This window comes from Vigna radiata, chromosome 5 (genome assembly GCF_000741045.1).
Source record: "Vigna radiata var. radiata cultivar VC1973A chromosome 5, Vradiata_ver6, whole genome shotgun sequence".
NCBI classification, from domain to species: Eukaryota; Viridiplantae; Streptophyta; class Magnoliopsida; order Fabales; family Fabaceae; genus Vigna; species Vigna radiata.
The window spans coordinates 19,576,953-19,588,576 of record NC_028355.1 but is presented as its reverse complement, the minus strand read 5'-3'; the positions used below and the strand labels follow the sequence as shown (position 1 = coordinate 19,588,576).

The following is an 11,624-nucleotide window of genomic DNA, read 5'->3' as shown; positions in this document are numbered from 1 at the left end:
TAATGTTTTTTTAAAATTGTAATTTTTGGAATATAAATATGCATCGACCAGGTTGGTTTATTTCCTTTTCCTCTCATTCTTGAAATAAAAAAGTACAAAATATTTAAAACAAAAAAATGTCAATTTTGTTAAATCAAGCCTTTTTTTTATTAGAACTACGTGATTCCTGATTTTTCATGAATAAAGATACCGAGGATCAAAGTCAATCATTTTCAGATTCACTTTTTAAAAATATCAAACAATAATCCATAATAAGTTTTAAACAATTATTGAATTCAAACAAATAAAATAAAAACCATAATATTTCATTTACTATATTCAACTAAACAATTTAAAAAGTAGAAAAAAAATTTAAATTTAAATATTAGATATTTCAATTTTTTTTAAATTGTTGAAATCTCTTATTTAAACATAAAACTAAAGAATAAAATTATAAATATTCTTATACAATATTTAACTTTTATATAAGATTTACACTGACGTTTTGACTTGCTAGAAATTTGAAGATGAATGAAAGATAATTGGAAAGAGCGTAGAGATTTTGACTAAGAAGATGAGATTAGTATGGTTAGTGAAGAATGTATAAGAAAATAAAAAAGGGGGAGGGTTTGTGACCTCATGTTAGGTTTGGTGTGAGGAGTGTCCATATTAGTGTTATTTCTTGTGCAATCTCTTCTTTAGCTATCTCCAATGAAATCTTTGAAGACCAACATGCTTCTAAGATGTCCCATTCTCCGAAAACCCACGAGCACTCCTCTCAACCAAATTTAATAACATGTTACATTACCCAATGCATAATTTAGATTGCTGGGTAATGGTCCCCATTTCCCACATCAAAATTAAAATATGTAAAATAAGAATTAGGGTATTTAATATACGGATAGAATAAAGGAAAGCAAGCATTTGGTGTTGTTCAATTAGTGACTAAATACGATCAATCAATTCAAACCCATTCGGTATGATGCACATATAATGGGACCCAGTTGCAATACTCAACAATCATGAAGCTATGCAGCTCAAAATCTTTTCCCTTTTTTATACCCATACATCTGTCTCTTGATGGGTAGTAAGGCCTACTCAATCAATGGCAGGGATATGTATTATTATTATTATTATTATTATTATTATTATTATTTCTTAGTAGTAGTACCTTCATTCACCCAGTTCAGATTTGGATTAAGCACCTTTAGAATTAGCCTTCGGAATTAAATATAATGCTCAAGACAGGGGATTAAGAGGAAAGTGTGAGGAATCATCATCATCATTATTATTATTTTTTTGTCATAAAACTAAGGTAGTGAAATACTTGTAGTAGTAAGTAACTATAATGAAAAGTGGTAAAGAGCACATATGGCCTCAAAAGACTGATTTTATGCATGGTAGAAGATTACGAAACACATAAGTACAAGCAGCCTCATCATTCCACTACATACACCAGTTCTTCTTTTTGGAAAAACAAAACTCCAAATTTCAATAGAAATGAGTTGAACAAGAGCCACCACATTTCATAGCTCGAGGAAGAAATTGAGGAAAGAATAAGCCAAAAACATAACCTGTATAGAAGGCAAAACTCGTGTTTAGACAAACAACTCAGTCAATCCAGTCAAACCGTGCATCACCCCACCCACCAAAATCTCAATCAATAAAATATCAAAATCTCACTCACTTCCAATTCTCATGATAAATGTTAATAATATTTATTCTTTTATTTACAAATTGGAAAGGGTTTTATTTTGATTTGATTTAATTTATTTTTACCTGGTGTGTTGCTTTGTGTCCATTAAACAATGAAAATGGCATATTACCAATCATCCTTTCCCCTCTGTAGGAAACACCCATCATTGCTCCCAACAATCCTTTTCAACCTTAGAAACCTGAGCTTCCAAGATATTCCATTCTTCCATTCTTTTCACTTTTTGGGTCCTCTTTCTTTTCCATTCCCCTCTTATGCCTCCTCCTCTTCTTCCACTCTCTCTCAATTTAAATATCTACCCCATTCCCACATCCACCTCTCCCTTCCACTTCTCCTTCTTCTTCTTCTTATCTTTCCCCATTCATTCATAATTCCAAACTTAAAATGGATCCCTCCTCCACCAACTCCGTCAACGGCTTCTACTCCTTCCTCACGCGAGGAATCGACGATCTAGAGCGAGTCTTCCTTACCACCAACTTCATGTCAATCCAATTCATCCAAAGAACACTCTCTCTCCTTCGATCCTTCCACACCCAATTGACCCTTCTCGTCCAAAAGCTCCACCTTCCCGTCGGCGACAAGTGGCTAGACGAGTACATGGACGAAAGCTCCAAACTCTGGGAAGCCTGTCACGTCATCAAGTCAGGCATTTCCGGCATAGAAAACTACTACTCCGCCGCGCTCACCATCACCGCCTCCCTCGATTCACACCGCCACATCACCCCCCAACTCTCTCGCCAGGTCAGCGTCCGTTTTCAATTTTCATTTCCTGTTAACTTGGTCCGGTGTTTTTTCTTTGCGACATTTTGAAGGCAATTAGAATGTTTTGTTAAAGGTGGAGTTTTTTTGGAACAGGTTATGAGGGCGATATCGGGGTGCCGGAGAGAGGCGGTAGGGTTGGAGGAGGAGAATAGGGCGTTGATGGAGACGCGGATTCAGCCCCTGTCGCTGCGGTTCGAGGAGAGGGTCTCGATCGAGTCGAAGCTGAACGGGTTCAACGGGTTCAGAGGGGTGCTGTATGCAATGAGGAACGTGAGTTCGTTGCTGCTCATGATTCTGCTGTACGGGCTGGTTTACTGTTGGGGGGAGTCCTCGGATTTCGTGCTTGGCGGTTACGAGGGGTGTTTGTTTCTGGGATCGGCGTTCATGATGTCGACGGCGAGGTTGCAGCAGCGGGTGGCGGCGGAGATCGGGCACATGGGTGGGGCGCAGGGAATGCTGCTGCACGAGTTTCGGAGGTCGAAGGTGGCGATGGAAGAGCTGAGGGGGGAGTTGGAGAGGAGAGGGTCGCAGGGAGTGGAGTGGGAGAGTGAGGTTGCTATCAGGGAGAGAGTGGAGAATGTGAGAGCGTGTTTTGGGGTTCTCAGATCTGGGGCAGACAACATTGTTGCTCAGCTGGATGATTTCTTTGACGAGATTGTTGAAGGGAGGAAGAGGTTGTTAGACTTTTGCAGTCATAGGTAACTGAGTGACTGAAACAAATTTGGAGGAGAATTCAGGAATTGAAATAGCCAGTAGGTATCTGCTTGCTGCAAGGAAAAAACAAAAAACAGAACAAAAAAAAAAAAGAAAATAGAAACAAAGACAAGGTAGAGGAATAGTTGATGGGGTTCTTGTACTTTTTATTAACCCTTTTTTAAAATTTTATTATTAATATTATAATTACTATTATCACTTGGGGGTCTTTCTTTTGTTTTTCACAAAGTCTTTTTCTTGCCCGCAGAAGCATGTAAAGAAGGTTCTCTCGAATTGAATGTGGTTCTGGGTTTGAAAACAACATTCGCATACGGATTAATGAATGAATGAAATTACTATTCTTCTTGCATTAGAGATAATAAGTTTGGGAAAAAAGAAACTTCGATTCCTCCGGAGGAAAAAGACAAAAGAATAGAAGGGTTAAAAAAAAGAGAAAGTTAGACACTGATAACTGCACACAGTGACAGTAGTGTGTATGTTATAATTTTAAAATAGTTTTCTATAGCAGCCTTGATTATTATTATTATTAGGTCTGTTTTATTTAAGATTGAATTTGAAAGAAGACACGGAAAATGACTAATCATTCGGTTATAGTCCTGAAAGAATAATGGAAAGAGAGGTTTAGGACTGTAGAGAAAAGAAGCACTCTGAGATTCCTGGACTGCTTTAACGTCAAAAGGCAGCTTCTTTTGCTCTTGGGAAGCTTTTGTCTGATTCGGTTCACTTTGAAAGCAATGGAGGTGATGATGATGAAAACTTCGTCTCACCACATTCTCTCATTGCCTCTCTCTCTCTCTCTCACAATTTTGTTCTGTTTCAAAAATTTTCAACCTCCCCTTTTTGGGGTCTTGGGGTGTTTAATATGTCACAAAAATTTCAGCGGTCACTTTCTCACTTCTAACCGTATCTCATGCTTTTTGTCCCTTGCCGCAAATTCATGCCTTGCCTCCTCACAAGGGTTCCACATCAATGATGCTCTAAAACCAAACAATAAATAAAATAACATTTAAAGTGCACACACAAGACACAGACAAAAAAACAAAACCAAGACTAATATATATTGGATATCATCCAGCATGCCTCATGCCAGACGGCCAGATTTTGTGTTTAAAGCAATGGTTAAACGTACAGTGCTTACTGCACACTCAAATCACACCTTCTCATTAATCTTTGCTGCTGCTGCTGAGATATTACGTACTGTTCCCATATTTTAATCTCTCTCTCTATATATATATACCTATCTAACCTATGCATTCAAAAGCATATTCAGTGACAGCCTGTAAAATAATTCATCATGAATATTAACATTTCTTTATATAATTTCCTTTTAATAAGTTTCTTCATGTCAAACAAAGAGGTATCAACCTAGAACAAGGTTGGCAGATGTGAAGTGGTGTGAATGTGAAGTATGGTATGAGGATATGTCTTCCAGTTTCATACTTAATTTACATAAACTAACAACTAATTTTATAAACACAATAAATAGGGAAAAAAAATCTATGGTCACTATGCAAAAAAAATTAAAAAGATGGTATAAGCCAAGACGCTTCATACCGATGCCAGGTCTACAATTTCAAATCAATCGAATCCTGGCATTGCAAACTGGGAACTAAATGTCTCAACCCGATTTCTCAGCTCAGAAATATCTTTATTATTCTCAAGACCCTTGAGAAAATCTTTACATGATTTCCCATGTTCCCTTTGCACCATGCTGGTAATGTGAGCCGCCCTAAGAAGAAAATCAGCTATGGTCTCAAAATCTTCTTCCAAACAGCCTCTTGATGTCATTGCAGGAGTACCTGAATTCCAATGAGATGAACTTAGAAAACAAAAATCATAGAATAAGTAGTAGACAATAGACATGATAATAAATGCGCATTTCTTTCTTTTTACCAATTAATTTAATGGAAAATTTAATACTTGAATTGATTATTTGTGTTCTCATGGAAGTCTAGCTTCTTAAAACAGTCCTAAACTTAAATACTAAACAAATTATATGATATTGAACACTACAGGAGATACTGAGTAGATTGAAACTCTAGTGTTATACTAATACCATAACTTTACAAGTTCGTAGGTACTCACCAATTCTCACTCCTCCAGTAGAAATGGAACCATAAATGGCACATTTATTGAGAGTGATGTGACACGCCTCGCAGACCTTTTCATAGTTTCTGTCTGTAATACAGAGTAAAATTATATAAGATCGTATTCATGTCAAATTTAAAAGATATAAGTTGTAAGAAAACGGGAAATATCATAACCAAACTCCATAGGAGTTTCAACAATACATACATCCAGTTACAGGTAAAAAAATTAAAATGGAGACATATTCTCAAAGCAAATATCTTGACTTTGTAAAGAAAACATAATATTAAATTCAAGCCGCAATTCCATGCAACATATGCTAAATCTGGTCATCATGATTTATTTAAAACACAATCTAAGTTAATATATTTAGAATCCAAGACATAGCTCACAACTACAAGGACAAACTTACACGGCGAACTTAGCTATTCTAGAGTGAGTAAATCAGTAGGTGAGAAAGTATGGGTATATCTACCATTAATTTAAAGTAATTTAAGTTTATGGGATACTTCAAAACTACCAATTACAGTGGAAACACCTTTACTTTCTCCCCTTACACATCTATTCACTTTAAAGGGTTCAATCTATGCATGGCCTTGCGCTGACAAGATATCTTGATCAGAAAGCAAGGGAAAAAAAATACAAAGGATGGCCTGATTATCAAAGCAGCTGATATAGCAAAAACCATGCACATCCTATAAGTTCAAAATGGACAAACTTTTAATACAACCATTTTAACCCTTGGCCAATTCGGAAATCTTACGCATGAATATCAGCATTTTCTCCATTTTTTTCTTCTCTTCAACGTAACCGGTTCCTGAATCATTCATGTACAACTTGCAAGCCAACCCCTCTTCAAACATATTTTTCATCTTAAGGTTTTAACCCATCAAGTCTCTTGGCCTTAACTTATTAGTGTGTCTTAAATATTATCCTAACCTATCTTAGTTACTGTGACAGTCACAGACCCTCACACACTCTGTAATCACACACAGATAACAAAAGAATGGGATTCTTTGTATTCAACTAGGCCAGAAACACTGCACAAACACTCAATTGGGCGCCTAACCTCCCCCACAGGATCAAATGCTCTTGTCAAAGTCTATAACTGTCAAAACGTAACTAAAACAATACAAGAATTCTATTTATACAATCCCCTTTCCCGCCTTTCCTAACTGCCAAGGCAGTTAGGCTATTAATGTTTTCTTCTTCTCTCGTATACTCTCCATTCCCTAACAGACAGAAACTAAGGAGATTAAATTAGAAAATACCTCCTTACTGAAGAAACTAAGTATCCAATCCATTCATCCAAAGTACATATGAAGTTTGGTATCCAGCTCAACAGACATTACAAATAACAACAAAAGGTGGCTTGTGTTTGACTTTTGTTTCATGCTCAAAATTTTGAAAGAACCTAATGGTTATGCACTAGAAAATCAATCATCAAGGGGAGAAGAGTGATACTGACATGTTTAAACCACATGGTAGCTAAATGAAAACAGGCCAAGTCTAAGAAGCTTACATCGAAATTATTTCCCAGTCTATCTTTATAATGCTTACTTAGTGGGATAACAACTGGTAATTGTTGATGCTGAACATATGGCTTTGGTTTCAATACATAAGTGGTGAGGTCCATAATTTTACATAAGCTGTGTTACTACATTATACTATACTTCACAAAATTTGAAAATTATGCAGTGGTCTATCTAAACACCAAAAAAACATTGTTGTGATTTAATCAATTGAAAAAGAACAAAAGATAACTAAAATCAAAAACATTTTATTTTATGACTCCAGTGATTTTTTTATAAAATAATAATTTGAATTAAGATTAACTTGCATCCAAACACATAACATGTCCAAGTAAAATAAGCATACAAATTGTTAGGGACAAAATCATGACAGTTAAGCAACTTCTGTACTAGCATTATTTCCCATTTCCAGACACCAGTACGCCAAAATAATAACTCATTATTATTAACACGAAAATAATAATTCCAAATTCAGTTTTAAGTTTAACATAATTTATGAAAAAAGACAGGTAGAAAAGAATTACCAATTAAACCAAGTGCTGTTAGATCCCATAGCAAAAGATGATTGTCGGTCCCACCTGTCACCAATCTGAAATTTCTTCTCAACAAGGCAGATGCTAATGCCTGCGCATTTCTCTTCACCTGCTGCATGTACACTTTGTACTCTGGAGTTGCAACTTGTTTTAAAGCTATGGCAAGAGCAGCAATATGATTATTATGAGGGCCTCCTTGTAATGATGGGTACAGAGCAAAGTTTATTTTCTCCTCAAAATCATAATTACTATCGTCTCCATGATTAAGCACAAAACCTTGCCTCCTCGGTTTTGGCCCCCTTCTATAAAAGATGATACCTCCCCTTGGACCTCGGAGACTTTTGTGAGTAGTAGAAGTAACAATATCACAGTAATCAAATGGACTGACCACTTCCTGTAAAAGCCACTGTTAATATACTTAAAAACTTTTGACACAACCATTTAAGAAATGAAGGAAGGTCAAACTAAGTAGAGTTGACACACATGACAACTTTTCAATTAAAAGCATTATATATGGAAAAATTGAACCAAAACTAGAAACACAATTTCAATCGATGCATATTTTGAGATCCACACTAGCAATTTGACTTCCATCCAGAACATATACGGAGGTGATTGATTAAAAAAATACTTGGTAAATGTTAGAGGTAGGTTACATGAATCACGCCACATCAAACATGCTAGGGGTAAGTTCAGTGTGATCAATGAAAACAATCATATAATTTCCAGTAGAACTTCCATTCGCAAAAGTAATTTCATCAAATTCCAACTATAAAAATATTCAGGGGAGGATAGGGTTAAAAGCAAATACTGAGGAGGTAATTTTGCTTTTGGAATGTTCTAGTTGCTACAAGCCTACAATTAAACAGCAATCTGCATACGAGACTGCATTAGATCATACTGCTAGTGGATGCAGCTCCTTCTAAAACAAAGAGTACAATACTTTAATTTAAAAATCATCACTTGAGATTCTAACAATACATAGTCTTCATATATTTGCATGTATGTAATCACAATCTCATTGTAGATTTTCTTTTAATACTTGTAACTGCACTATATACTCTCTGACACGCCATCCTTCACAACAGAGGAGTCAAATTCATTTCCAGTACGTGCGCAAAATAGTACAGGAGTATAGAAACTCCATCTGAAGCGTTTGATTCATAGCACAGGACTAATGGAGACTAAACTGTTTCACACAACTCTATCCCACTAGTTCTAAAGCATACAAAACAACTACATCTGCCCTCCTAAAAACCAAACCAAAACTCCACTCACCTTTCAAATTCGTAAACAATCATGAAATCAATAATAATAACAGAAACAAGAGCACGGACAGAAAAAGCACCTTAGCTGCCACAAGGCCACTGATATGCGCCATGTCACACATCAACACTGCCCCACATTTGTCAGCAACCTGCCTGAACCTCGCATAATCCCATTCCCTGGGGTACGAACTCCCACCGCAGATAAGTATCTTAGGCCTAAAATCCATTGCTTTCTCCTCAAGCTTATCGTAGTCTATGTAACCACTCTGAGGATTAACCTTATAAGGCAAAGTCTCGAAGAAAATAGAAGCAGCAGAAACCTTCTTACCCCCTTGTGTATAATAACCATGACTCAAATGTCCCCCAGAGGCTGAATCCATACCCATAATCCTATCCCCGGGATGCAAAATCCCAGTGTACACAGCAAAGTTAGCAGAAGTACAAGAATAAGGTTGAACATTAACACCCCAATTGTTAGGGTGAAGGTCAAAGGCCAACAAAGCACGCTGACAACAGAGAAGCTCAATCTCATCAATGTACTGATTTCCTGTGTAGTACTTGGCCCCAGGCATTCCCTCAGAATATTTATTGCTTAAATGGCTTCCTAAAGCTTCCATCACTGCCCTGCAAACGAAGTTCTCCGAAGCAATCAACTCTATTCCCCTGAACTGTCTTCGCTTTTCTTTCTCCATGATTTCGAAAATCTCGGGGTCCGCCACTTCCAGTGGCTTGTTCCACCATCCCACCGAGGAATCCATCGCCACACGCTTCGAAGGGAAACAGGGTTGTTGGTGTCCTTCTATCTTCCTCTTCACGCGCTGGTCCATGAAGTTAATAGTCTCACCGTTGTTTTCTTCCTCTTCTTCTTCTTTGAGGTGTCGGAACCGCCACGGCACAGAGGTGTCGCTGAGAGGAGCCGCGGTTGACGACGCGCTCAACCCGAGAGAGAGACCCGGTTCCATGGGTTAAACTCGAGATGAGAAAATGAAAAAATAGGAAAGGGGAAAGTTTGTGTTTTAACGGGAATTGAGGCTATGGGTTGGTACAACAAGAACAAGAACAAGACCAAAGAGAACAGGGGAACAGCGGAACAGGGGATGAGAGAAAACAGAGGAACGATAAAAAGAGTGTTGGTGTAGAAAGTGAACGCATTTGGGAGAGAGTGAAAGATGAAAATTGTGCGTGTGAAATGAGAGGATGAATAGAAGAAAGAAAGAAAGAAAGGTAGATAAAGAAGGGAAGGTGGATGAACCTGGATGTGATTAAGGAGAGAGCAGAGTGTTTGGCCCATGCGGATGGAGCAATGGAGGAATTCAACGTGGAAAATGAAATTTGAAACTATTAAATCAAAATAAGCATCACATTAACCTTAATTACAATACTTAATATAGTAACAGATACAATCTATGTTTTATGGGACCATGTGATTCCACACCTGGACGCAATGATGTCTAGGTTCACTTTAGATTTTCTTCTGGATTGTGGTCAACCATTTACAACATTGTCCTCCAACTATTTCTTAATATTCTTTCTTATTTTTCAGCTGGCAGTTTAATTTTTCGTGACTTTTCTAGGTAAACCATATTCTTGTCTTATAAAATGTGAACCATTGGCTTTAAAGAATCATAATGTCCATGCAAATGACATCTGTTTAGGCAACATTTCTAGTAACTTGGCAATGTTCAAGTTGACCATGGTTCAACCATGAATGGCTGCCAAGCCTTCTGTTCTATCAACCGGTGCCTACTCATTCAAAATATACTTTTTTCAAAAAGTTTAGTCATATTTTAACTGTATTCAAACCTTTTAATATATGTTTGTGGTTATTTTAAAAATTATTTTCTTTTTCAAAATATATTATATCTTTTTATGTATATTTTACAGTCTAATATATCTTAAACAGGGACAGCAAAATAACTTGTTTTTTTTTATGAAAATCGTTTTAATCTATCTAGATTTTAACAAAATATTATTGCATCGATTAGATTAGATATTGATGTGGTAATATGGATATGAATAATGTATTATATTTTAAATTTACGGTTAAAATTGGGGTTGATGAAGATGAATATGTATATTTTATAAATATTTTAATATTGTAAAGGTCTCAAAATTATTTTAAAGCTATTAGGCCTTAACATTTGGAACAGTCAGATCCATAAGTTAAAGAGTGTCTTAGCTTTAGAAGGAGGCTTTTCTGAAATCAGATTTTCATTTGTTAAGATTTCACTTCTCTCTAGAAACATATTCTAACCTGGTACTCTGCCTTCTCTCTAGAATTTCAGAAAATATAACCGTTCAATCTTGATTTTGAAGGTGCTCAAGTATTCCCCACATAGAGAGCTTCGATTTAAACCGAACGTTTCTTCGTTCTAGCGTGTAAGTCATTTCCCCTCTTTCTCCAACTAGGGCATTGCATGTGACTAGCAAGCGTTTCTCTTAGTGTTTTCTGTCCAATCAAGTTCTAAAGAAATGCGCTTTACACCAATTGGGTAGTTTATAGGTACTGCTGAACCTGTCTCTGTACGTAAGTACTGTTAGGGATTCTTAAATTAGTTGTGCTTGGAATCCACGTAAGGGGAGCTAGTTATATTTTTTTATGAGTTGTATGATGTGCATGTTTGATAAATTGAAATTTGGTGTATTGTTATATTATATTTTTGGTTTTGAATATGTTGAGTTATAAATTGTTAAGGCTTTGAAATTGTGTAATTGTGGTATGCTGATTATCATGTGACTTTGATAAGTTGTTGGCTATAATTGATTTTGTTGAAAAAGGTTGGAGTAAGGATTTTGTAATGGCATTGATATGGGTAGTAAGTAGGTACACAGATAATGTTTTAGGCTACTGTGAGAGGAAGTAAAATATAAAAATTGGGCATTTGAAGTCTAGAGTACAACAAATTAGTTTAGGTAACTTAAATAAATTAATTAAAACTGGTTGAGAGCCTTTCTTTGTTGGTAGGAAAGAGGGGACTTAAAAACCTGAGTTGGCACATCCCTGATCACAGAGCAGCTCTGGCCTGGTCCAGTC

General features: G+C 36.4%; 2 protein-coding genes across 2 annotated transcripts; one reads left to right on the top strand and one right to left on the bottom strand.

Annotated features, from left to right (window-relative positions):
- The first annotated feature begins 1,766 nt into the window (after positions 1 to 1,766).
- Positions 1,767 to 3,470, top strand: LOC106761488. Its single transcript, XM_014645043.2, has 2 exons — positions 1,767 to 2,434; positions 2,549 to 3,470. The coding sequence occupies exons 1-2, from the start codon at positions 2,078 to 2,080 to the stop codon at positions 3,155 to 3,157; spliced, it is 966 nt and encodes a 321-aa protein (XP_014500529.1). The 5' UTR covers positions 1,767 to 2,077; the 3' UTR covers positions 3,158 to 3,470.
- A 987-nt stretch (positions 3,471 to 4,457) lies between these two features.
- LOC106759830 (serine hydroxymethyltransferase 7) lies at positions 4,458 to 9,909 on the bottom strand. The gene is made up of 4 exons (XM_014643177.2): positions 8,671 to 9,909; positions 7,314 to 7,716; positions 5,255 to 5,347; positions 4,458 to 4,968 (listed from the first exon to the last, which is right to left on the bottom strand). Exons 1-4 carry the CDS (start codon positions 9,550 to 9,552, stop codon positions 4,748 to 4,750), a joined length of 1,599 nt encoding a protein of 532 aa, XP_014498663.1. The 5' UTR covers positions 9,553 to 9,909; the 3' UTR covers positions 4,458 to 4,747.
- Between the last annotated feature and the right edge of the window lie 1,715 nt (positions 9,910 to 11,624).